This window comes from Lissotriton vulgaris, chromosome 2_1 (assembly GCF_964263255.1).
Source record: "Lissotriton vulgaris chromosome 2_1, aLisVul1.2, whole genome shotgun sequence".
Lineage (NCBI taxonomy): Eukaryota > Metazoa > Chordata > Amphibia > Caudata > Salamandridae > Lissotriton > Lissotriton vulgaris.
Window position 1 is genome coordinate 987,004,565 of NC_141687.1, and position 27,549 is coordinate 987,032,113.

Consider the following 27,549-nt stretch of genomic DNA (forward strand, 5'->3'; position numbering starts at 1 on the left):
AAATCTGTTCTCACGTGTCTAAAAACATGTCTGGAGGTTTTAGCACTAATCAGTAGGCCCCATCTCCCTGTTTTTTTCTTTTATCTAGTCCATATTATTATATAGATGGGCTTTCATCTGGGATGTGGTAATACTATGATGTTTGTTAATTAGCTTTTTCTGATGTGTTTTATTCTGTACGTCTGTATATGTTTAATTGTCCTTAATGCCGTTGTTTTGCCCTGCCTTGTAACACCTGATGCTGGGTTTTTATCTTTGTATGCTTGTATGATTTTAGTTTTGTAAAAATGCATATGATCTTTGACCTTGACCACTTGTAGAATTTAATTTATATGCCTTTGATACATGTAGTACCACTTTACTAGGGACTTGTAAGTAAATTAAATGTGCCAATGAGGTGTAAGTCAAATTAGCCATGTTTTAGGGAGTGAGGACACGCGCTTTGGCACTGGTTAGCCATGGTATAGTGCACAGAGAACTAAAACGAGATCAGCGAAAAATAGAGGAGTAAAGCAAAAGATTTGGGGGAAGGCCACTCTTAGGCTAATTGGTCTAACACCACTTACCGCCATCTCTCCTCAGCACCAGCAAAACACATTAACCATTGGCTACACTGGTGACAGCTTAGTCAGCTGTTTCTGTTATGCCCAGGGAAGGCACATATCAATTCATCTCTTATATTTACCTGTTTACATTACACTTGTTTCAGTTGTTGTTGCAAGGCCATTTTGCAAGAGGGGCTTCCCCACATGGAGTTGCATCGGACTCTGAGGGGAATCCCCTCTTCTGATATGACCTTCACAACCTGACAATGTTTGGGACCAAAGGACAGCCACTTTGGGACAGAGGGAGCCAAAGCTCCCTGGTTGTACTTTCTTCACTGCACATTGTAAGTGGTGTCATTTGGACATACAGACAGAGCTTGAAACTGGATCAAGACAGCATCCATAACAAATGTATCATGCATATTTTACAAGTTGAAGCTTATTTCTTTATCCACTGATGGAAATATACAACAACGAGGAACTACTACTTCACAGAATAAGGGAAGGAAATCAAGACCTTTAAAACTGGATGGCCGATTATGGACCGAATCTTGAATGGACTATAATCCTCTGATGAGGTGCAGGAGGAAGAAGGGCTAACCATAAGTAGGACTTGGACTAAATGTTTTAATTCTCACAATCTTTTGTACAATAAAATCTATTCATTTTTATTATTATTAGGAATACAGATTTATGTGTTACTGTTTGAGCTACTAGATGACATGCAGCACACTCACTCGCTGGGCAAGCATATTGACAGTTACAATTTACATAGCCTCCTTAATATTGCCAAGTAATATTTAATGTGGCCAAATGTAGGCAGTGGAATGAAGATATCTGTAAGAAAGTGAATTATTAATTGTTCAGAGCCTGTGTGGCCCACCCAGAGGTATGAATAGGGTAATGAGCACTCACACCCGATTTTGGGGATATCTTTCCTCCCAATGCGTTTGGTGCCAGCCTGACTTGGGGGGACAAAGGCAGGTTCTCTCCAGGTGTCGCCTCACATTTGCTCTTGACACTGCAGAGCCTTTTGAAGTTAATGACGTTCTAGAGCCCACCCTAACTTGTCTTCCTGCCAGGGAAAGAAAGACACCTCCCCACACCCAACTGCTCTGGGAGACATTTTCACACCATTTTAAGGCTATGCAAAAAGGGCATTTTCTCAAAGCAGCTATACATTTGTCATGGAAGTGTCACTGGTTTTCAGCTGCACTTAGTGTATTGGAGATGATTAATTGGTAACCAATTGTTGAAGGAATTCAAATACACAAGTGAGCATAAATTGCATAAATGTTAGGACAATAATGTATGTCCTGCTGTAGCTATTTCAGTTTATTTTAGTTGGTATAGAATCTTTTTCCTCTAGGCTTATGCAACAAACAGCAGTAATACACGATTGTCATGACAACATGTCTGGCTGTTTGTGTTAACACATTTACTGTAATTACAGTTTGACTGATTACAGGAGTTAGCAGCCTCAATCGAATTGCAAGGTTGGTGGGAATATTAAGCACCTCTTTTATTTCACCAGTAAAATATAACCAATGAAAACAGCCAAAATCTACAGGTGGAAGTCCAGGTATGAAGGAGGAATAACAACCGAATTCCATAAGAATTGCTGATTCTAAGCAAAATCTTCATTTGTAGGCTCCGCGGTGGCCGGAGTTACTAGCACATTTAGATTTAGTAACTGGGTAACATATAACACATTGTGTTAAAACTTGCCAACAGCATTTGTGTATGTGTCTTTATGTTAAAGTCAGACGCACTATATTTTTCAATGCCTGTTTTCAATAGCAACTGGACAATAGTTCCAAATGGGATTAGACAAGACACATACGTTATCTAGATTTCAGTTTAAGCAACTGAAAGCTATCTCTTTATTATTTGCTCTGTTAATGCTCTGCACGGACACCGACAGCGTGAAATTGAAAGAGTGGACAGAATAGAGATGAAAAGGACTGTATTGACGTTTCTACAAAGGCAAACACTAGCTAATTACTACCAAATGCTGTTACATTTATCAACTTTACATTTCCGCGGCGTCCATTGTACACATATATTGCACTCTCGGGGAAATGCTCTCAGGTTTATGGAACACAAAGCACAGCTCGCCTTTTACTCGCCGTTCTTCCACTTCGACAGAGTCTCCAGAGACATAAACTAAAGTGGAGAGATGATTGCTCTGATAATACACGTCACAAGTGGAAAAGTTACTTTGCAATGTATGCCGGATTTAATACGTGGAAGAAACCATGCCATCCAGGGTCCCAGTATAGATGGTCTGGAGCTAGTCCTGTAGACACTACTGACGTGGAGTGTGATCCTTTGGGGGAACGCTTTCCCCCTCTCACTCCATACAGTATGAAAAAACCTTAGGTTGGTGCAGTGCTTAATTTGAAAAAAATAAATAATAAATAAGCAGGGCCCTCTGCAACTTGCACTACCAATTGCCCCGGCCACCTCTGCCAATGACAGTACCAACACAACTACTAACCATCACACTCCTATTCAATTCAGACTATTCCACGCCCCCAAAGCCATAAGAATGGCTTGGGCCGTAGGTACTAGCCAATTTTAATGTATTTTACATTAATAAGCAACTGTTGTTGTGCGTGTCTGTAAATTAGACAGACAGCGCATGAACAAATGTTTTTTTTGGTTGGCTAGGGTATGCACCCAATCCAGGCAGAACTAAGCACTCTAGGTACGGCAAGTAAGTTACACAACAAAGATAACCTGTGCTCACTCACTGGTAGCTTGGCGCAGAGCAGGCAGGCTTATCATCAAAGGCAATGTGCAAAGCGTTTGCACAACATAGTCATACAGAAACACATTGAACATACCATAAAAGGGACTCCTCAGAGGATTATATAAAATATAGAGAGAGTATATTGTACATAAAACATGGCCGAAACAAATGAATCATAAAAACTGTGCATATTTTGCAAATACTGAAATCGGATTTGGTATCCTGGTAATGCAAGAATCAAAACGATATACATTATAATGTCAGTGCATGTAATGCCAGTGTAGGGTAGGGAAAACACGTAAATCCACATAAGCACACCAGTAACAGTAAGGAAATATGAATCCAGAAACACCTGCCCACCTATCAGCAAGCATTCAATTACTATTTATGCATACATATGTCCAGAAACCACACAGGAAAAAGCGCCAAACTATATATAGGATTTAAAAAAAAAAACATTTATTTTGAATGAGTCATAAATTCTTTTCAATGGACATAGGTTGTGCGCAAAAAGAGTGAAAGGGTAGCGGGATGGTAGTGGTGGGTAGTGAAAGTGCAATGTGCATTCAATGCATTATTAATGCATTGAGTGCACATTGTCATTTATAGAGTACATGTAATTGAAAGTTATACTTCGGACAGGTCTACATTGTCTGGTTTTGATTACCAGTGATTCTGAAATTATCTAACTGATTTTATCCTTATTTCTATGATTTGCACTTTCACTACCCACCACCAACATCCGGCTACCCTTTCACTCTTTCTGCGCGCAAACTATCAATCAATCATCAATCATGACATTTATATTGCGCTCTACACACCCGGAAGGGTCTCAAGGCGCTGGGGGAGAGGGGTCCTTTACTGCTCGAAAAGCCAGGTCTTGAGTTGCTTCTTGAAGGAGAGATGGTCCTGGGTTAGCCGAAGGTGGGTGGGGAGGGAGTTCCATGTCCTGGCTGCCAGGTAGGAGAAGGATCTTCCTCCGGCGCCGGCTCTGCAGATGTGTGGAACGGTGGTGAGGGCGAGGCTGGTCGATCGTAGCTGGCGGGTGGGCGTGTAGAAGGTCAGGCGGTTGTTGAGGTACTTGGGGCCCAGGTCGTGGAGGGCCTTGTGTGCGTGGGTGAGGAGTCTGAACGTGATCCTCTTGCTGACGGGGAGCCAGTGCAGGTCTCTCAGGTGGCCGGAGATGTGGCTGTGTTGGGAGATGTCCAGGACGAGTCGTGCGGAGGCGTTCTGGATGCGTTGGAGTCTTTTCTGAAGTTTGGCTGTGTTTCCAGCGTAGAGGGTGTTTCCGTAGTCTAGTCAGCTGGTGACGAGTGCCTGGGTGACCGTCTTCCTGGTTTCGGTGGGGATCCATCAGAAGATCTTTCGGAGCATGCGCAGGGTGTTGAAGCACGATGATGAGACGGCGTTGACTTGTCTGGTCATCGAGAGGGAGGAGTCCCAGGTTACGTGCGTGGTCCGTTGGCTTGGGAGTGGTGCCCAGGGCAGGGGGCCACCAGGGGTCGTACCAGGCGGAGGGCCATGACCCCAGGATGAGGACTTCCATCTTGTCTGAGTTCAGTTTCAGGCTGCTGCTCTTCATCCACTCGACGACGTCTTTCATCCCTTTGTGTAGGCTGGTTCTGGCAGCGGCGGGGTCGTTGGTGAGGGAGAGGATCAGCTGGGTGTCGTCAGCGTAGGAGATGATGTTGAGGTTGTGTTGGCGTGCGATGGCTGCGAGGGGGCTCATGTAGACGTTGAAGAGGGTTGGGCTGAGCGTTGATCCCTGTGGTACGCCGCAGATGACTTTGGTGGCCTCGGATCTGACCAGGGGGAGGCGGACTCTCTGGGTTCTTCCGGCAAGGAACGAGATGACCCACTCCAGTGCCTTCTCTTGGATTCCGATGTTGCTGAAGCGCTGCACTAGGGTTGGGTGGCAGACAGTGTTGAACGCTGCGGATGAGGGCCGCTGTCTCCCTGTTGTCGAGCAGGGATCTGATGTTGTCAGTGGCTGCGATGAGGGCGGACTCGGTGCTGTGGTTGGCTCAGAAACCGGACTGCGAGTGGTCGAGGGATCAGTTCATCTCGAGGAAGGCGGCAAGCTGTCTCTTGACGGTCTTCTCTATGATTTTGGCAGGAAAAGGGAGGAGCGAGATGGGGCGGAAGTTCTTGAGGTCGGTGGGGTCGGCTGTTGGTTTCTTCAGGAGGGCGCTGAGCTCAGCGTGCTTCCAGCTCTCCGGGAAGGTGGCGGTGTTGAAGGAAGCGTTGATGATGCCCCGGAGTTGGGGTGCGATGATGGAGTCGGCCTTGTTGAAGACGTGGTGGGGGCAGTTGTCGGTTGGGGATCCGGAATGGGTGGTGTTCATCGTGCGGGTGGTGTCTTCGGTGCTGACCGGGGTCCAGGCGCAGAGGGTGGTGGTGGGGGGCGTTGGTTCGGTAGTTGGGTGCGTGGTTGGTGCGCCGAAGCTGTTGTGTATTTCGGCGATCTTGCGGTGGAAGAATGAGGAGAGTGAGTCGCAGAGGGAGTTATGTCGTTGTTTCCGGCGCTGGGGTTGGAGAGCTCTTTGACGATGCTGAAGAGTTCCTTGCTGTTGTGGGCGTTGTCGGTCAGTCGTTCTTTGAATGCTGTCTTCTTGGTGGTGCGGATCAGCTGGTGGTGTTTGCGGGTGGCATGCTTGAGGGCAGTCATGTTGTCTGTGGTCTGGTCATTGCGCCAGGCTTTCTCGAGGGTGCGGCAGTTCTTCTTGGAGTTCTTAAGTTCGTCGGTGAACCAAGAGGCTTTCTTGCTGCCGTGTCTGCTGGGAGGGGTCTTCAGTGGTGCGAGGTCGTCTGCGCAGTTGGTGATCCACTGTGTGCGGTTGCTGGCTGCTTTGTTGGGGTCCGTTGTGCTGGCGGGAGGGTTCTGGCTGAGGGAGGTGGTGAGCTGGTCGGCGGTGATCTTGTTCCAGCTTCTGCGAGGAACCTGTTGCTGGTGGTGGTGGGTCGTGGTTCTTCTGAAGCTGAAGTGGACGCAGCTGTGGTCAGTCCAATGGAGTCCGGTGGAGTGGCTGAAGGAGATGTACTTGCTGGAGGAGAAGACTGGGTCCAGCGTGTGGCCGGCGTAGTGGGTGGGGGTGTTCACCAGTTGCTTGAGTCCGAGGTTGGTGAGGTTGTCCAGCAGGGTGGTGGTGTTGCTGTCCTTGTTGTTCTCCAGGTGGAAGTTGAAGTCCCCTAGGAGGATGTAGTCAGCCAAGGGGAGGGCGTGCGGGCTGATGAAGTCTGTGATGTCTTCGCTGAATTGTGTGCGTGGTCCCGGGGGTCTGTAGATGAGGGTGCCTCTGAGTGTGGTCTTGGGGTCGGTGTGTATCTGGAAGTGGAGGTGTTCGGCAGCGGTGAAGGTGTTGTCGGAGCTGGTCGTGATGCGGATGGTGTTCTTGTGTACGATGGCGATTCCTCGTCCAGTCTGGTTGACGCGGTCCCTCCGGGTGATCTTGTATCCGTCCGGAATGGCGATGTCGGGCGCTGAGGAGGCGTTCATCCAGGTTTCCGTGAGGAAGGCGACGTCTGGTGATGTTGTGTCGAGCAGGTTCCAGAGTTCGACGGCGTGTCTGTGGACGGAGCGGGTGTTGAGCAGGATGCACTTGAGGTGGTTGCTGCTGGTGCTCGGCTTGGCGGGTGGGGTGCAGGTCCGGAGGCAGGTGAATTTGCAGGATTGGCAGGTGAAGGGTAAGTGGGTGCGTTTCGGGGTGGCTCGGTAGCAGGCGGGGGTTTGGCCGGCGTTAAGTGCGTTGAGGGTGGCAGCGTCGTAGGTCCGTCGCGTGGTCTGGTGTCAACTGGGACCAGGGGTCCCGGCGCTGTGCGGCGTCCAGGCGCGGACGGGCGCAGACGGGCTTGCCTTTGGCGCACAATCGGCACACCCGCTGCGCGCGTCCGCTGCGCGGTCACTCTGTGGGGCGTCATAAGAGGGAAGGAGGGGAGGAGGGGTCAGCTGGGAGGCGGGAGGGAAGAAGCCAATGGGTGTGGGGGGGGGGCGGGGCTGCACGGGAGGCAGCGGCGGGAAAAATGAGGCTGAGGAGCCCGGCGGACGAACCAGGAATTACTCACTCACTCACTCACTCACTCACTCGGGGGTACAGAAAAAATGAGAAGGGGGCGGGCAGGCACACGGGGCACACAATCAAGGCGCAGGCAGTCCAGGCGGCGCTCGTGCAGGGTAGGAGAGCGCCGATCTGGAGGGAGAGGCAGGCGGCAAGATGACTGGCAGGCAGAGCTGCAGCGGTGGGGAAGTGACCTACCCGAGGGTCAGGGTCACTATGTCCATGTCCTGTGTGGTTTTTGGACATATGTATGCATAAATAGTATTTGAATGCATGCATAAGGAATTTCTTAAGGTTATTAAATAACAGTGTTGTAGTGTTTCACACAACACAGACAGTTCATATTTGAATTTAATTCTTTAAATAATTGGTCACGGACCATTTTTTCATTCCCGTACTGCACCCATGTCCGTCTTGACCTTTTGGGTTACCCCTTTATCTGTAATGATCACCTATCAGCAAGGTTACAGTAATCTCTAGGGGCCTCACTGAAACAAGTGCCTTTGCCACTTTCACAATTGTCACGTATCACAGTGAACATACTTGTAAATGTGTCACTGTTATCCTGTAGAAACAAGGTCAAAACTAAAGAAATGTAGCGAATACTTTACAAGTTATGCCCTTCATAAAAAGGTCACATCAAATGTAGTATTTAATCATATGTCACCGAAACAACCGTGTTTCTATTACACCAGTTAAGGTAATGTTCAGGCACCTTCCTTAATTATGGCATGCTCCTGATCGGGGGGGGGGGCATAGTCAAGACTCACCCAGCAAAACAACAAACAAGTGCCCTAAGTTATGTTTTATGAAGGGTACCACTGGGAGGGCACCTAAAAACAGCAGAGATCAGCGGGGAGACATCACTGAGTCTCCTGTGTGCAGAGGAAGGCAATGCAGCTGCCCATGATTGCACAGTGCAGCTGCCAAAACCCTAGACTGGTCCTTCTTTGTGAATGTAGAGTCGCCCGTGAAGGAAGCACGGAATGGCTACTAAACTTTCACGGGGTCGGACTCACCTTCAGCACTCCTCTGACCCATAAGATGTTGGCGAGCTCCCCGAACGGGGCCCTAGTGGTTGTTTTGGTGCATAACCTGATCCAGGGGGTGGGTCGAGCTGGAATGAGCCTTGCAGGGCAGGTCCACCCCTTGTTGTCAGGACGCAGCATTCGTGGAAGACCACGCTGGTGGTTCTCTTTCTCGGCTCTAGGCACTTGATCCTCTCAGAGCACCAGGACTTGGTATCACTCCAAACGACTCTGGATTCAGGGGAACAACTGCATGCTGTCAGTAGTAGGAGTGCTCACCACAACTCCTTGTTAGCACACGCTGCTAGTAGAAATGGAGAGCTGAACACATGCTCACTTGGCAGGAAATAAGCAGTCAATCACAGCTCCTAATCAGAGTTTGGCTGGGGAGCTCACAGTGTGGTCCACCAAGAACATCTTGTGGGATGCCCTTGAGATTTATAAACAGGGAGGGCAAGCAAATACCCCTCGGAGAACAATAGATGCAGGACACGACTAGAGGTAGCAGGCACCAGGCCAGCATATAAGGCAGTTGAGCAAAATTGTGGTTTCTCCTGGCAGCACAGCAGTCCTCTGGTAGTGTGCAGAGTTTACAGCGAGCAACTTCTTGTTGCAAGTGCTATGCAGTATCTGGTTAGACCCGAGTCAGAGAGGAGCAGTCAGCATAGCAATAAGCAGAAAAAAAGTCCAGTTTAGTCCTTTAGGCAGCCCAGCAGTTAGCAGGCAGCAGGGTACAAGCAAATAAGCAGCCCAGATGAGTTCTGTAAGCAGTGCAGTAGTCATTCTGACAGAGTTTCAGTTCCAGATCCAAAAGTGCTTCCCCAGCATGGGGTCAGAGCTCCTGTGCTTGTTATCATAAATGTCTTGAAGTGGGGGTGACTTAACAAGTAAACTTAGAAGTGCACAGCACTCCCTTTCAACCCAGCCCTGACTCCAAACATCAGAAGGGGGTACGTCAGCCCTTTGTGTGAGGGCAGGACACAACCTATATGGATGTAATGTGTGAACGTCCTCTCCCTTTCCTAGCCCATGAAGACCATGATGTATACCGATGAATGCAGATGTATACCTGTCACACCCAGCCCTTCCTGTGGTGAGGCTGTCTAGAAAGTATACACAAAGTGTAGCTTTCACCCAGGCCCAGACATGGATTGGAGTTCGGCTGCAAAGTAGAAAGAGTCATAAGCACAGAGGAATGGTCACTTTCTAAAAAGTGGCATTTGTTACATAGTAATGTAAAATCCAACTACACCAGTAAGCTAGATTTATAACTACCATTCGAAACATACCAAACATGGCAACGCCACTCCTTTCAAATCAGGAATTACCACTTAAGAGTATATAAGGTGATTCCCAAAGCTAACCTATGAAAGGAGTAGGCCTCACAGGAGTGAGAATCAAAATAAGCTGTTTGTCACTAATAGGACATGTCAAACATAAAGGCATATGTCCTACCTTTTACCTTCACAGTACCCTACCCATAGGGTTACCTGGGGCCTACCTCAGACATGACCTATGTGTAGCAAAAGGGGGAGCTTAGGTCTTGGAAAGTAGTTTTAAATGCCAAGTTAAATTGGCAGTAACATGCATGCAGGCCCTGCAAGGGTAGGCCTGAGACATGTTTGAAAGGCTACATCTGTGGGTGGCACAAGCAGTGCTGCAGCCCACTATTAGTATTTAATGTACAGACCCTTGGTATATGGTGTACCTCTGTACCAGGGACTCACAAGTAAATCGAATATGCCAAACAGGTTGAAACCAAACATACCATGTTTAAGAGAGAGTGCACATGTACTTTAGCACTCATTAGCAGTGGCAAAGTTCCCAGAGTCCTAAAGCCAACAAAAAGGAGGTCAAACAAAATATGTGCAGGAAGTCAAAAAGTTTGCGGATAACCCTGCAAAAAGGGCGAGGGCCAACTGCGCCACCGTGTGGCATTCGGTCATAAGCACTGGTGTTGACAATTAAGTGCTGGTGCTGAGCACCGGAAACCACAGGCTCAAATTAAGCACTGGGGTGGTGCCATCACTGTTTATATACAGTAATATATGCTGTTATGCCCAGTATATGATCAGTCTCATGTGCTTCTACTCAAGGTGTTAGCATTGGTTAATGCCTTCAACAGGGCTGTTAACCAATCATATTTAATAGGGCTCCTTTTCTTTGCAGTTCTTGTTTCTCTCTAGGTGCTGCTGCTGAAAGAAAAGATGGTCTCCTTTCCATGTTACAGCATTCCTCCTCCACCACTTGCCTTGGTGTAAGCAAGTACAGTCAACAGCAGAAGTAGAGAATAATATGTGTTTAGTTTACTCTACTTCTGTAATTGGTGAGGTGTACTTTTAGCATGCAAGGCGTGGAGCTGGCATCGCACAGCAGAGAAAGGAGAGGGCATTTCTTTTCGTGGTCCCAATAAGAGGGAAACTGATTGGTATTCTGGCACGGTTGGCTATGCTTTTAAGTTTGCATTAGAAAATGGTCACTGTTGAAAGTGATAATTTTGTCTTTATGGAAATGTTATGACATTTTGAGAAATTTACTTTGTGCTATCTTGTCTGAAAAGTGAATTCAAGGACATTCCAAGCGTTTAGAAGTCGATTGACTTGAGGAGAAAATGTTTCCAGTGAGACACAATCTGCTCGAACTAGTCTCACAAGATTTTTTCTGCTCCAGCCAGTCACAATCAGCAAATAATTCTGTCACTGTAAGCATTTCCTTCTCTTCTTTTGAAAGGAGGTTATAACACACTGTATAATTCATTTGCAAAATTGTATCCTAAAAGGATTAGCAATTCACAACTTAATTGCTCTTGCACTACTTCGGCATAGTCACCACACGAGGGTGGTGTTTGCTTAAAAATATCTTTTGTTTTGCTGTTATAAACCCGCATTTGGAACATATGCGAGAAACGACTTGCATCAACAGTTTCCAGAACAAACACATAATCTGCTTTTTAAACGAGAACTACATTTTATAACCAGTTTTACAATCTATAGTTAAAAAATGGTAGGCAATAATTAAAATAATCATTACAATGTGTAACATGTAGGTCTCATATTCTTACAGCTTAAGCATTGCTAAATTCTTGGACACAAGTCACATGTGGAAAAATAACAATAAACAGGACTTGCTAAAAAAAACTGCATATTATTAATCATAAAGCTGTCTGTATGTAAAATTTGGTACGCAAATGTTCCTTTATATAATACATGGAATTCTGCAATCCCTGTGTAAATGCACGTCTCTAAAATCGGCGACTTGTGACCAGTCGCCCATTATAAAGAAAACTCGATGTAATAAGTTACTGCAATCGAGTTCTGATGTGTCAATGCATGTTGTCAGAGCCAGCAGCCAGATGAAATGCACGCCAGGCTTTCGGAGCACCTGTTTAAAGCAGCGAAAACGAAATGTTGCTTTTCTTTCTTCTGCTGTATTTGTCTAGCTTACAGTGACTAGCAGAAAGAACATGATTATTCTTTGAATTCTTTAGATAATTATGGAAAAGTTAGAATTTCCTCATGTTTCCATACATTCTGTGCTAGTGGCTTTGGACTGTTTCTAATATCCTTTAGCAACAAATATCATGTTTTGATGTGTTTACTTTTGCTCTAAAGGTTCTATGTTTATTCTTCATATTTGCAAACATGCTCTCTCTTTCTGAAAGAGCTACGCACCATGGTTTTAAGTGGTTTGTTCATTGGAAAAGTGATGGTGTGACCATGTATTATATGGGATAAAGTACCCACATGTCGTATATTATAAAGATATTACAAGTCACCTCAGAGTTTTACAAACTTATAAAGGAACTCTGGGGCATATTAGCAAGAAATATCGATATGTATCACTAAATGCGCTTAGCGCATTTTTTTAATTGCTGCCTATCGCTGGATATGTTAGCAGAGAAAACACGCTATTAGCAACGTTGTTCTCCATTGTGCTAAAATATCCAGCGATAGTGGCAAAATGTGTGAACATTGCTGGAAATCCAGCTATATTCACTCATTAACGCCAACGGGGACTTAACCTGAAAATCCACCTCCCGTTGGATAAACAGGTAAGTCTTGTTTTTAGCAGACGTTAGATTAGAGCGATAATCCCCCTAAGTGCAATTTTTTTAATCGCTATGCCTACCTTGCTAATAGGCGATAACTGTGTTAGTGACTGCTTTCAGTCGCTAAATGTTTGGGTATGCCCACTTTGCATGTCATTAGTGATAAATATCGCTGACATGTAAAGCGGGCCTCAAACCGGTCGCTATCGCCTAAAAGCTGTCGATAACTGCTGTTAGCGACAGCTTGCTAATAGGCAATAAAAACATCACTGCTTTAGCGGCAAAAAGTGCAGCTAAAGCAGTGATATGGCCCTTGCTAATATGCCCCTCAGTCTTTGGCCTCGTTCCGCTATATGGTTATGGAACTTCTCAGTGACTTGCAATATCCTTATAATGTACAACAGGGGGTAATTTATTTCTTGTAGAAAAATGCTATAATCCGTCTCTAAAATTGTTCTTCCTTTACCATGCAAGTATTTACGTTCCAAAATTGGGATCCATGCCAGACTTTTTGCATATCCCCATTTAGATCAATGTAGTTATCTTAAAAATCTGGCATGGATCCGGCCCTCCTGCACCGACTTTGGAGAGCCATGATTCAGTCTCTGTGATGAGTCATCTTCTTTATTCAGATATTATGCTCGATTCTGCAACGCTACATACTAGTTGTGGTGGAAAATGAAAGGTGAGCTTTGGGGCTGAGCTTTGGGGGGCTTTTATTATATGCTCATAAATTTTACATTGCTTTACTTGAAGAAGGAGATGATTGCTGAGCTGAGATGAAGGTGCACGTTCAATGAAATGTTATTAGGAATAGCTGTATCTCTGAAATTAAAAACATCGCTTGTCATATTAGAGGCAATAAGAAAGCCAGAAACGTAGAAACCTTTTTATGGCTCTTTTCATACCTTTGTGGTAAGCGTGTGTGCACTCTTTACTTTTAGTTTTGGCAGCCTCTGAATTGAACTTTCTCCATCCTTTATTCAAACTGGCATTCCATATTATCCATTTCAGCTACTTCAAAGTTGCATTTCTTCAATGCCTTTTTATCTGATTTTTGGAATTTCCAAGAATGGAAGTGACTTTTACAAGCATCATCAAGACATTATCAAAAAGTTGGCCAAGCATTTTGTTAGGGTAGAGGCTTAGATCATATTCATCTTATTTCCTTGCCCATTTCATACATTGCATTGCGAATGATTTTGAGTAATGATCTGAAAGGATTTGTTGTGTTGAATTGAGACTACGTTGTGCACGAGTGTGATTGAAATTCGGGATTTGAGCCTGTGCCATGGAACAATCTGCCTAATATATAGGGGTGACATAAACTAAGTAAGGTTTCAAGCACAGCTGGGTTTAAGTATATGATTAGCCGTGTGCATGGGAAAAATAATTAGTTGTGTCAGATGTAACAGTTTCATATTTTCAACTAAATTGACAATGAGTCTACCAACAGGTGGAAATTTCCAATGATTAAGTCTTTATTAGAGAGGGAACCAAGATATTGGGTCCAGGTTTTTTTACCAAGAAGTATGTTGTAGCCTGGTGCTCTATAATTTGTCAATGGGTTGGTTCATTTAGTGGCATTTATTACACATGAAATAACCAGAGATTCATTTAAAACATTTGTATCAGTTGGATTTGCTCAAAGATAAGTAATTTATGGATGATAATGGTTATCTCTCCTTTTCTAGTTGCTCTCTTTCGAGTTCTGTGTGAACCAGTTTTCGATTAGCCCAAGGCGGTTAATTTCATAGGTTTCCAGAAAGTTGTGGTGTTCAAAAACTGTGTGGAAGCTGAAAAGGCATTGATGAGTCCCACTTTATGTCAGGTTTCAGAAGGTATTATCACAGATTTGAAAATATGTCCTCTGTGACAGAGGGCTGACCTTGAGAATTCCTAGAACTGTGCCATTGTCACTAGCTCTGAGAACTCACCAGAGTTTACATGCATCTAGAAGAAGGTGGGCTCCTTCTTCTTTCAGGCAGTGTGTTGCTGGACTCTACTGTCAGCATATGGTTAGGTGTGCCTACCGCAGAGACTCCACTAGTGTCTCGTAAAGCAGTCACCTGGTTGAGTGTTCCACAAAGTGAATGGAGTACCAGGTATGAAGTACTGCAAGGGGAGTGCAAAGAATGTCAATCATGGGTAGCTTCTTCATGTGCCAAATGGACTTCATGAGTTTCAGGGAAGGGGCAGGAATAAGCCTTATACACTGCCTTTTTAAAGATGATGGTCTATCCTTTGAAACCATCTGAGAGCCCCAATTCAAGATAAAGTATAATTTTTTGAATTCAGGTCATGTTTGAGTCATATATAAAGATCCATTTCCAAGTGATGGCGGTGTCGAAACACATTTGTTTCCTTACTTTGTGTGGTGTTATTCGCACCGCTGCTACTATTTTTGATCCTGATTTTGCTTCTAGCATTAAGAACTTTTACTGGATCTACTCCGGGAGTATTTTGCTCAGCACTTTTCTCTTCTCTGTTGTCAAACGTTTGCTGATAGATTCAGTATTAGACTTCATCTTCAATCAAGACCTAAAACCTTGGATTTGTTTTGACCCTTTATGTTTATTTTCGTCCAATCTGGGACTTTACTAACAAGATACTTGACACATTTCACATGTACTGTTCAGTGCAGGATGGCATAGTGGCTACCAAGAGGAGTCAACCTTTCCTTGGGCAATCAAGAATGTGAATCAACAGCCTTTCTCTGCCTTCAGTCCTTGACAAAGCAAGGGGTGAGATGACGCAACCTTCTTCCTTGTAAAGATCACTGACTGCATGGTGGATTGCAAGGCAACCTTACTTCCTGTTTGTCAGTTTGTGCATTCTCCTACCAGCTACTTCCTGTTTCTTCCTTAAGTAGGAGCTGGAGCCTGCAATAACCGGTGTCCCCATTGCTAAACACTTAGGGGCCCAATACGATGTCGGGCGGATCGCCACCGCCATGGTGGCGGTGGTGATCCGCCCAACATAAATGCCCGCCCGCCACCCTTTTCCCCCCGCCACATTACAATGGTGGGGGGACTGCAGCGGAAACAAACACCACCCGCCACTTTTTCGCCCCGGTCGCCTTGCGGCCGGGGCGAAAAAGGGTTCATATGGTGGCGGTGTCTATCAGACACCGCCAGCCATATTTGGATGGGCGTCTGCAGTTGCTTTTCCATGGCATGAAGGAGAGTAGGGGGGTGAACACGGGGGGGGTACCTGTGGTACCCCCCTCATTTGCATTTACAAAGCGGCAGGCACTGTGCGGTGCCTGACGCTTTGTAAATGCAAATGCTGAAATGAATTTTTAGCATTGTGGTGGGCGGTGCAGAGAGCACCACCCGCCACAATGCTAAAAATACAGGATGTGTCTGCCATTGTGGCGGGCACATCCTAATACCCCCCATTGGACCCCCGCCCTTATAGCGGGCAGTCCCTATTACCACGAGGATGGCGGGCGGGCAAAGTCCGCCCGCCATCCTAATGACCCGCTTATTGTCCATACGTTCGTGACCCTCTTGCTAGCTGTTTTTTTTCTCCAGTAATTTCCCTGTATGCAATGTGTCTGCAGTATTGTGCTATAACTTGTCCGATTCTGCTATGGTCTCTGTGTTGGTGTATATCCTACTTTCTTTCTCTTGTCACCAGTGAATCATTTTTCTACTCCATTTGGCTTTTTTAAGGATTCTATGCCCTGAGGGCATAGAATCCTTAAAAAAGAGAAAATCCTTAAAAAAGAAGAATCCTTAAAAAATCCTTAAAAAAGAGAATCCTTAAAAAAGAGAAGTCCTGCTACCCCCCCTCCTTGAGGGGATGAATCGTGCTTTGGCAGAGGGCATTTTTCCATTGTCTTGGAAAAAGGCAGTTGTGAAGCCTCTGCTGAAAAAGCCGACTCTTTATCCGGAGACTCTAAAGAATTTCCGCCCAATATCCTTGTTACCAGCCCCGGCAAAAATGCTTGAAACCTACCTCAATCAACACCTTACTGCCTTCCTCGATACCTCTGGGTTTCTGGACCTGTCACAACATGGTTTCCGGAAGTTCCATAGTACCGAGTCGGCTCTCACTATGGTTGTAGATAACATCCGTGCGAAGGTCGACCTGGGCCAGACCACCCTTCTGGTCCTGCTCGACCTTACAGCAGCCTTTGACACCCTGCCTCCCTCTATTTTAACAGCTCGCCTTAGGGAGATAGGAGTGGAGGGCTCAGCACTGAGTCTACTAACCTCTTTCCTTAATCAGAGAGAGCAGAAGGTTAAACTAGGAGAGTACCTCTCCCCTGCCACACCTGTGCAATGTGGGGTTCCGCAGGGGTCGGCCTTGAGCCCTACCCTTTTTAACATCTATGTGGCCCCACTTGCCAGGCTGGTAAGATCGCATGGGATGGAGGTAGTGTCATACGCCGATGACACCCAAAGTATGGTGTCTCTCTCCCACTCGGTGAGTTCCTCCACTATCAGCTTCAGGAACTGCATGGAAGCAGTTTCAGAGTGGATGATTCTGAACTCACTGAAGCTGAACGGAGAGAAAACCGAGATCCTGATTTTCGGCAGAGATCAGGACATATGGTCAAACAACTGGTGGCCCTCTTCTCTCGGAGCCTGCCCACTACCCACGAAATCCGTCCGGAATTTGGGCGTGATGATTGACACCTCGCTTGATATGGCCCAGCAGGTTAATAGAACGGTCTCTACTTGCTGGGGGGTTATCAGGATTCTAAGGAAAATCTCCCACTATCTCTCCCTGCAAGCCCGCAAACAGATCATGGTTGCTTTAGTCGCCTCCCGGCTAGACTATTGCAACGCGCTCTATGCGGGCATTAATAAAGGCCTGATACAACGCCTCCAGACTGTTCAAAATGCGGCAGCGAGCTTTGTTCTTGAGGTCCCTAGGCTCTCCTCAGCTATATCAGCCAGGAAGAGCCTACATTGGCTCCCGATCCAGGCCAGGATCTCTTTTAAAATCCTGTGCCTGGTTTATGGGGCCTTGTTCGGCGACTGTGCAGAAAGCATAATATCCCTGGTGGTCCCATACACCCCTAGCAGAAACCTGCGTTCCTCCAGTAAGAATCTCCTGTCTGTTCCTCGAGTTAACAGAGTCAGGTGGGGAGGAAGGGCCTTTTCGTTTGTGGCCCCTAAGTTGTGGAATACCCTCCCTCCTGATTTAAAAATGCAACCTTCTATTTGGCTGTTTAGGAAAGCTTTAAAGACATGGCTTTTTATCGAGGCATACCAGTAAACTCGCACCTGACTCCTTCTTTATATTTTTGTTAGGCGCCTTGACGCCCGTTGGGCTAAGTTCGCGCGGTATAAGATGATTTTCATTCATTCATTCATTCACTCCAAGCCTATGGCATCATTGAGAGTTTGGGGGCCAAGTGCACTATATTCCATTCCACCCGGGCAAGAGATCATGTGCTGTGCAGCACTGGTGAACTACAGCCTGCCATATTTAAAGATTTCCGTATGCCTGGAGGAAATCTCTGTAACTTCAGGGAAGCCATTGCAGCCTCTCTGAAGGCACTGCAAATGTGTGAAGCGGACTCCATGTTTTATGCAGCCTCCGCAGCAAACTAAAACCATTTTTAATTTTGGAAAACTTACTGCCAGAGTGGAAAAAAAATCCTAATGACCCTGACACCCTCAGAGCCTTTTCCCAGGGTGTAAGGACATTTCTATTTTTTTCTGTTTGAGACAGCCATGCATTTCCTTTCTGTTTCCAACATGAAAAAAAATACATCAGAGGGGCTGCGCTAATTGGGTGCACAGTCTGAGACACTTAGACCAATGACCCGATATGTGGGGCCACCATTCCAAAATTTCCACTAGAGGACCTAGTAGGGGCTCCCCCAGTGGAAACATGATGAGTCACCCGACTCTAAATAGAGGGGCAAACATGCAGATTTATGGACAGGGTACTCTGCCATGTTTGTGGTGCACTACCCTGTCTGTCAAATTCTAAATACTCCCCTACGTTCCTTCCTAAAGTTATCTGTTTCTTCCACTTGGCAATGACTGATATTAAGAAGCAAAGTGGATACAGGAAGGAGGGACTGTTACCTATGGAAAATTCAGAAAAAGAAGGTGAGACAATTGGATTCAGCTATTGACATAGTGCTGTGACATATGGTGTTAAAATGGCTGACGGATCAAGTGGCACAAGAAGTGCTGCTTTCTCCTGAGCCATGATTTCCAGTAGTCACTCGCATATATTTCTGTGCTCTCTAGTGGCAGCTGGTACGGAACGGGGGAGGGGGGGAGGGGGGGGGGGGCCGACGAAAAAAATCTGTAACACTGACCACTGCACAGCCGCCGTCTCTCCTCTCCACTCCTCTTCCTGACTCCCTGAAGCAGGAAGCACTCCGGCTCCCCAAAACCAATCACCAGCATGACAGCAGCGTCGTGATTGGTCTGCGTTGCCTGGTTCAGTGCTCAAACAGTGAGTGTGAGCCTGTGCATGTTCTACACCCAGGCTGTGCAATGCAGCGAGGTGGGGAGCATGTTAAGTGTGCATGACTTTTTGACCTACCCAAGAGGGCCAGACAACCCGTCATGCGCAGATTGACATTTTCCCAATGCAAGAGGCCATTCTCTTCCAGACATTTTGTTAACTGACCACCGTTGTTGCCAGGGCGTTTGCAAGGGAGTGCGTCTTGGCTGCAGGTCCATCTTACGTGGTCAGTCAGATTTAGAGAACCTTTTATGTTTTTCCCCCTGCTCTTTAACCTTGTGCTTGTAATCACTCTTAACAACACGATTATCCCTGTATTCTGTCTGGGTTTTGTTTTTGTAATTTTCCTAGCCTCTTTAATCGCATAACATTTAGGGATTTTTTATCCCCTCTCTTTCAGACTGTTACCCCACTACGTGCCCTCTGCTCTTCCTGCAGCATGTGTCACTTTAGTGTATTTGGTATACTCTGTATCAGTCCCTCTACCCATGTGTTTAGTCGCAGATTTTTTATTCTATCTTCCTTCCTCTAACCTCAACCTATCTCACATGAGAGTTCTTCACACTGGTATGCCCCCGCTTCATTTCTACCTTCACCAGCAGTATGTAACTGCTGTAACATTTTAAATCCGCCGCCTGTCCTGGAGCTGTGTTTTTTTTTTGCAAAACATTAAATTAACTCCTTTTCTACAAGTTGTTCATTTACACTTGGTTAGGCTCACGTTTACCCAGAATACATTTTAATCAGAATTGTTCCCTGAAAATAAGCTTTTTTACTCTGTGTTGTTCATTGGGATGGCAATTTTTGCTTTACTACCACTGCAAAACGATTTGTGCATATACCCTGCCACAGGTTCATATTCTAGTAGTTCGATGTTTTTCTGATGTGAAAATGAACAGCATTTTTTAGAGTATTTTTCTTATTATTTTTTTCCCAATCTATTTATATTTGTAATGAATTTGAATTTTTTTCCCGGTCAAAGCACACAAAATTGTTTATTGCTGTTATATTTTTCAGATTTTGGTGTGAGCTCATTCTTAGCCACTGGGGGCGATGTTACCCGAAATAAAGTAAGGAAAACATTCGTAGGCACGCCATGTTGGATGGCTCCTGAAGTCATGGAACAGGTAATATTTGTGGCTTTTCTGTCCCCATAACGATTCAAGATGCTATTGCGTTTAGAAAACAAGATTTTCATTGCAAATGGCTATACACCTTTTTAATCTGATATATCTGTATTGCCTTAATTTAAAGAAAGCAGTGATGACGTGCAAATGTATTTCACTAAATAGTATCATTCATTTTAAAGTATAAGGACCCACAGGCAGTGTTGTGGAATTCACCCCACAAAGGCATAGTTATATAAAGTAAATTCAACAATACGAGACATTGTAGCTCCTGCTACTTTAAGTATGGAAAGTGTGATTTTACTTTCCCCTTACATTTACATGAATTACAGGCAACGTGATGTGAGCCAAAGACCTATCTTTTAGACCATCTCACACTTGATAATAGTGGGCACTCGACATCTCTGCCGTAAATCGTCATCCGCATTGCTCACTTAGATTACAGTTCCCTGATAATCTCTCACAGGCATGCTCTTGCCCTCTTAAATTTGACTATTTTTACATTTTATAGTACTTTATGTTGAGGAAAGAAGCATTTGTTTTGTATGGCTATTTGTTGGTTATTTGGCTACTCAGAGGCATTTAGAAATGTGAGGTTGTTTGTGAAGCTTGTGATTTGAATCATCATTATAAATGACGGAACCTGGTCCATATGCTTAATAGAAATATGAAACTAAAACTTCATATAAATCCCTCATAAGTTGTAGAGTATTATCTGACTAATGCTCAATATGGTTCTCTGGCATTAATGGAGTTAATACAATCCCTAAGAACTCATGAACTCTTGTCATAATCGCTTTCTAAAACAATTTATAGTTTATCACTTCCAAAACAAGGCTTAAAGGACAACCCAGAAGGTTACATCACTTGTTTTTTTATACTTTTTAACTGAATTGGATGATGGATGTACTAGGCTCTTAAATATTTAAAAAAGTGAAAATGAAGTACTCAGTACTACGATTCTCAAAAGAACTAAATAAAACAATTAAATACACCAGAACCAGTGGATGGTAAATGAGACTAAATCATTCTGCATGCAACCTGGAAAACTTCCACGAGGAGAACTATAGACATTAAAAACAAAATCTTCAACATAAAAGCCACGTTTGTAAGATGAGAGGTTAGCCGTGCAAAGAGCCATTTCAAAAAATTATTGGAAAGGGGGAATCAGGCCGCCAGACCACTTGCACTATCCAAAATACTCAATTAAGTGGCAAACTGACAAGTTCTCTGAATTTGTCAAAGACAAATCACAAAATATGTAACTTGGATAAATTCACTTCACAACTAGCACAAAATAGACTAAAGCATGTTCCTCGAACAGAAAGATAACAATCTCGAATATCCATTTCCTTCACAATATTAAATCCCTTCTTTCAATTCAATGATACTACTCCAGCCTCTGTTCTCAAAAATATTAAGACCGATATACAACCTTTCCAAACTAACCTACCATAAGTTTCCTTCCTGTTATTAATCTGGATTTTATTTGTCTCATAGGACTGAGACCTAGTTAGTGGTCATAACCAACAATATTAGATGCTGCTGGATGGAGACTGTGGAGCCATGCTGATCTTGCTGGACTTCTGCAAAGTTTTTGACACAGTTTCATGTGTTATCATGTTATCGCCTTGTGTTCATTGACATCGGAGAATGGGTCTTGGACTGGTTCCATCTTTATACGTAGTCATCTTTAGGCAGTATCATTAGCCCCCTTTCACTTGACCTTCAAAGAAATCTCCTGTGTTGTACCTCAGGACTCAGCCTTGAGCCCGATATTGGTTAATATCTAGATGACCTCATTGGCTACCCTGATTTGGGACGTTTTAAAGAGTTAGTTATGAATATGCTGTTGCCCTCCAGCTCATTGTAAAACTGGATGGCGCCTAACAACTTCACTTTTAGAACTTCATGTAGTATTTCTTATTTGATGGATCAAAATTATCTCCCGTGGGTCTTCAGCAAATTCTTCTGGCTGGCACTCATTTTAGAAGCCCACCAATATGGGCACATCTATCCAACCCAGTAATACAGTCTGACATTTAGGCATGATTTTTGTCACAAATCTCTCTTTCATGGAGAATATTGACAAACTCATTTCCATCTGTATTTTTACGCTTGGGTTCTCATGAATACAATTCTTATTCTCCTTTTTGAATTTTGGAAAACGATAGTCCAGAATTAGATTTTTTCTCCACTAGACTAGTGTAACTTAATAAATCTCAATCTACCTGCATAGCATCATCAGAATGTGATGACCTGGGTAGTTCTTGGCTTGAACGATGTACAGCCATTTCTACCTATCTCAGGTCCCCTCATTAGTTATCTACTTAAGTCTACTGCCTGTGCCACAATGCCATCAATGCCTCATTACCTAGTTATCTGCAAAGGCTTCTTATCCACTACACACCTGTTATATATTTTCTCTCTAAATTTGCCAAGCTAATAATACTTCCGAGATTTATTTGGACTAGACTAGGTGTGTGCACCATCTCACTGCTAAAGCATTGAGCGCCTTTCTTTGTTTGTATTAACTTAGTAGATTTTCCTGCTTCTGTCAGCATTTCAAAACTCATTAATTGTCAACCTTCACAGCTGTTTAGCTTCCTAATAAATCAGCATTGAGTACCTGGACTCGCTGTACCTGGCAATCCTTTGCTACACAAATAATCTGCCAATTCAATCAATCAGTCATGTTGAAATGGCAGCCATTTTAAATGCGGGGTGTCCTCTCACATTCCAGTGTGTTCATTTTTCATTTGTTCTCCGGATGATTCAAAATTTAACAATGGCAATTCAGGAAATGTCCGTCAAGGCATGCCGTGCCGAACCCGGCTATTGCTGGTTCGAGAGGCTTGTGATATAGATACATTTACAATAATGACAAGCAGTCTTTCTTTAGGTAAATCAGAAGAAATTATAGATTCAATGCATGCATTTTATTTATTTATTTTATTTAAAGAGTTTTATATAGCACGGGCTAGACCCGTAGGTATCAGAGCTCTTTACATAAGGTCAGCAAAGTTACAACAATAATAACAATTACACGTTACATCAAATATATGAGACACGTTAACAGGAGAGAAGGAGAGACCAGTAGAGAAGGGAGGGGGTGAGGGGGAGTGAGAAGGGAGAGGACGAGGGGGAAGACGGAATAAGAGGCAGAGGTAAAGTCAGCCCAAAGACTGAATGGGTAGGTGACGGTCAGGGAGGTAGTCCAAGGTCAGTCTCCCCTATAGCTGTCAAGGAAGCTCCAACAGGTATCGGTCAGACAAGTGGATAGAAAAGAGACAAGGCAAAAGCAGCATGGCAGAAATATGATGAGGGGAGGGTGGGTGAGACAGGGAGAAGGGGAGAAACTGTACCAAGGTCCGATTGGGCAGGTGACGGTCAGGGGGTGAACCAAGTCCGATCTCCTCATTAGCTGAACAGAGCAGCTCCACCGGGCATCTAGCATAATGCTCGGACTCCGCAATCAGGAAAGATGTCATGTGTACTCAAGGATTGTCAGAGTAGTGCAGGGGGGGCGAGCCATTGCCCGAAAGAATTCTCTAAGTCCTCTTGAGGTCAGGCACAGTACTGGTAGGGTTTAGAAACTAAAAGTTCAGCAAGGGGGAAGAAGTCACCATTGTCAGCGATGTTGGGGTCAGGCATACTGGGACCCTTTTCCCAACTGAGAATGTGTTGAGTATGACAGAGCTTTGTAGGGAGGGAAGGGTCCCACTCATTAGTTCTTAAAAAGGACACAAGATCTCCCCCGGTGTCCCAAGATGCTCAAAGTGCAGCGAAGACCCTGAAAGGGCGCTGGGACACATCTCCCATTACGACGGGCAGCGCCGTGGGAGCTACCATTTTGCCTCATGCAGAGAGGGAGGGGGGACCGATCACCTCGATCTTCGGCAACAGGTGCCTCTGGGCTCTGGGCAACTATCCGGCATGTCCGCTGCGGCCAATGGATGTTTTTCACATGCAGCGGACAGGCTACACTGCTCCGAATACTTCTCCATAATTCTAAAGCATCTCCATTGTAATACATGGACTCATCACTGTCCGTGTTGTTTGGAAATTAAAAGCAGGATAACATACGTGCTGACTCCAGGAATGCCTACAAAAAATATGAGCATCTTGGGAGGGCAAGCAATGATCAAGGGGGTGGTGATGGACGGAGCATCTGAATCAATCAAACACTCACACCCAGTCAAACGATCTGGGTTAGATCCATCACCGTTCTTAAGCACAGGGTCAGACTGATTTGCATATGGCCATGTCTGAACTGGGGTGGCAGAGTGGGCTAAAGAACGGTGATGGATTAAACCCAGATCTTTTGACTGGGTGTGAGTGTTTGATTGATTCAGAAACTCCGTCCATCACCACCCCCTTTTGTACCGCTTTTGGCCGCCATAGGTGTGGCAGGGTATGCTCAGACGTGAGTCCTTTGCTCACTTTGCCACTGGATTCAAGCAAGCCGGGCTGAAGACGGCTGGAATGCCAGAAACCGGTCCTCGAACGCTTGTATCCAGTCCAGGGAAGACATGGCTTGGCAGTTCGGGCTGGACTGTTCCCATGAGGCACAGGGTCAGACTGATTTGCATATAGCCATGTCTGAACTGGGGTGGCAGAGTGGGCTAAAGAACGGTGATGGATTAAACCCAGATCTTTTGACTGGGTGTGAGTGTTTGATTGATTCAGATGCTCCGTCCATCACCACCCCCTTTTGTACCCCTTTAGCTGCAAAGCAGTCCTGAGAATCAAATCACCCCATGCCTCTGACGCCTGGTAAGGAAGGAATTTGCGGGCTAGGATACAGGTATCCCAGGAGCCTGTCATGAAGTCCAAGTGGGATAATAATGTGTATCCACCTTTACTCAGGAAGGAACAGTTATTACCCAACATGTAGGTTTCCTGTTGCAGAACTATATCAGGTGTGTGCTTATTCAGACACTCCTCATTTAGGCTTTTTTTCCATACCATTCACGTTCCAGGATAAGAATGTGAGGGCGGCTACTCCTGGACTATGGGTGTGACGTGACACTGCTTTGTGCGTCCCCATATTCTCCTCTTCTAAACTCATAGTAGAGGTTTGACCTGTGGTCCCAGTTGTGTGCCCCCTCCCAGTCTTTCCCAAACTGACCACCCCAAACCTCATTCCAATTCCCTAATCCACTCTATTTCCCCGCGCTGTGAGGATATAATAACCTCCCACCCCAATGCTTGATGTACGTATAGCCCACCCACCAACGTGTTCTACATCACCCTGGTGATTCTGCAGTTCTGCATTACCACATTGCGTCACCATGCCTTCCCGTCCACCATTCCGTTCACCATTTTTCTTGGTAAAACCCCACAATGTTGGGCTCTGAATGACAGTCTCCCCAGGGACGGCGGCCCCTGGACTGGCCTCTCACACAGTTTTGGCTGCCATCATAGGAGTCACTACGGGTGAGGATTACTCCTCCTTCCCATCACCAGAAACCTTGTCACTCTCCCTCGAGTCCATGGAGGGCTTCACCAAGCCAGACCACTTGTTTCTGGTGGACCAAGTCTGTCCTGGACCACCCTTGAGCACTCTCCCTGTGCCTGATCTTTTGTGGGAGTCCCTTTGCCCCATCGCCTTGCAGAACAATGGGATCTCTGCTCTCGCCATTCTGGGTTGCCCCCCCGGTGCGTCAACCCAGGTAGCCCTTGCACTCCAATCAGTCCCAGGCCTCAGCAGCTGAAGAAGAGAAGGATACTTCCCTCTCCACTGTGATATGTAGTTTCGCGGGGAAGCGTACAGCGTATTTCAGGTCCAGGCCTCTCAGGTGCTGTTTCACTTTTAGAAGCATTTCCCTTTGTCGCTGAACTGTTGCGATATAGTCTGGGAAGATGTTGACCAGGTTGTCCTTGTCCTGCCAGGGGCACCTCACACGTGCCTCTTTGAGAATACAGTCCCGGCCTCTAAAGTCAAGCAGTCTAGTCATTTTTTTGGCCTGGAGGGGGCCCCCGGCAGGGGCAGCCTCCCTTGGACTCTGTGGGCTCACTCGACAGTAAACATGTCGGAGGCCTTACCATCGTACACCTCCTTCTCGAGCCACTGCTCCATGAACAGGTCTGTGGTGCCTTCAGCGTGCTCTGGGACCCCAGTGATATGGATATTGTTTCTCCTGTAGTGGCCCTTGGCATCATCCACGCGGGCTGTCTGTTGCTTGATTTCCAACTGCATCTGCTGAATTTTGTGCAGTGTGGTCCTTACCCAAAGGAGCAATGTCTGTTAAGAAAAATTTTACCTCTTCTACTTTTGCTGTCAACTTATGACTCTACCCGCAAGAGGCCCACATCCTGCGCTACTCTCTCTATTTTCTCATCCAGTGCCACTTATGTGTCGCGGATAGCAGCCAAGATTATATTGATGTGTAATTCGAGTGCCGACCCCCACTGCTGTCGGGGGGTCTCGGCCCCCTGTGTCATCATGGTGTGTTTTGGGCGTACCATGGTCTGTGAGTGATCCCAGCCAGACTGCCACTGCTCAGCACAGCGCATGCAGAACCCTCACCCACCCTTGCACTGTAAGAAGGAGCCCCCTTTTCGCACCCCTTGCGGTGACTGGGGCAGGTGCCAGATAATTCGCTCGGCACAGCTCTGAGTGGCAGCCTGTGTTTCTAAATGTACAATCACAGAATACCCTTAGGTCCCTCTTCTAACAGGAGCAGCCAGCTATTCACCTCTGGGTCCGATCAAGCTGTATGATAATCCCAGCCTAGATCTATCATGTATATCCCCAGTTTTACAGGTAGGCTCCCCAGTATTGGATCACCTTCCCTGGCTTGCTGCCCCCACCAGGGTCAACAGTCCTCAGCAATGGTGCCTCAGTACGCTCTTCATGGTGTCAACGTTGGGCCCAGGAAAAGGCACGCTGATCTTGGCTGTGTCCCTCCACTCTTTCCTCTCCAAGTGTGCCTCTGCGCATTCAAACAGGTTCAGCCATTGCCCCCAGGCCAGGGGGAAGATACTCCTGGTGCGTTGCATCACAGTCTGTGGCCCAATGTCTGGGATGTAATGTTGTGCGGTTTCCACATTATTCTTGTGGCACCACCCTTATGGCCACTGTGCCCAGTTCCCAATCTTCGAGGGGGATCCACCCCAAGCTATCTCAGTAGGCTGAGAAGGGCTGTCACAAATTTCACACCTGCATCCCACCGACATCCATTGCTCAGAGTGGGCCTTTTCAATGCACGGTCGCCTCTCTTCCCTGCTGCACTCGATGCCCGATTCAGGTCTCTGGATCTGAACGCCAGACACCCCTCTTCTACTACCTTTACCTCACTTCTGTAGCACGCAGACCGCAGCCCCTCAGGGATATATCCTCACACTACCGCCGCATGGCTGCCTCATTTGCCTCATAGCACCGGAGGCCCATCACAACTTGTATGGGTCCAGGGACTGTCGCTCCCCTCACAGCCGGTTCCCCCGACATCTACTGCCTAGAGCAGGCCTTTTCTACTTGTGGTGGTCGCTTCTTCCTGCTTCACATTCGATGTCCGACTGGGGTCTTCAGATCGGGATGGCAG

At 45.9% G+C, this 27,549-nt stretch overlaps 1 protein-coding gene across 1 annotated transcript in view; it reads left to right on the plus strand.

Annotated features, from left to right (window-relative positions):
* Positions 1-27,549, plus strand: part of STK39 (serine/threonine kinase 39) — a 1,290,321-nt gene that overhangs the window by 600,032 nt on the left and 662,740 nt on the right. Inside the window, exon 6 of the mRNA XM_086958759.1 lies at positions 19,893-20,002. Coding sequence (XP_086814885.1) covers positions 19,893-20,002 — 110 coding nt within the window. The remainder of the gene's footprint in view (positions 1-19,892; positions 20,003-27,549) is intronic.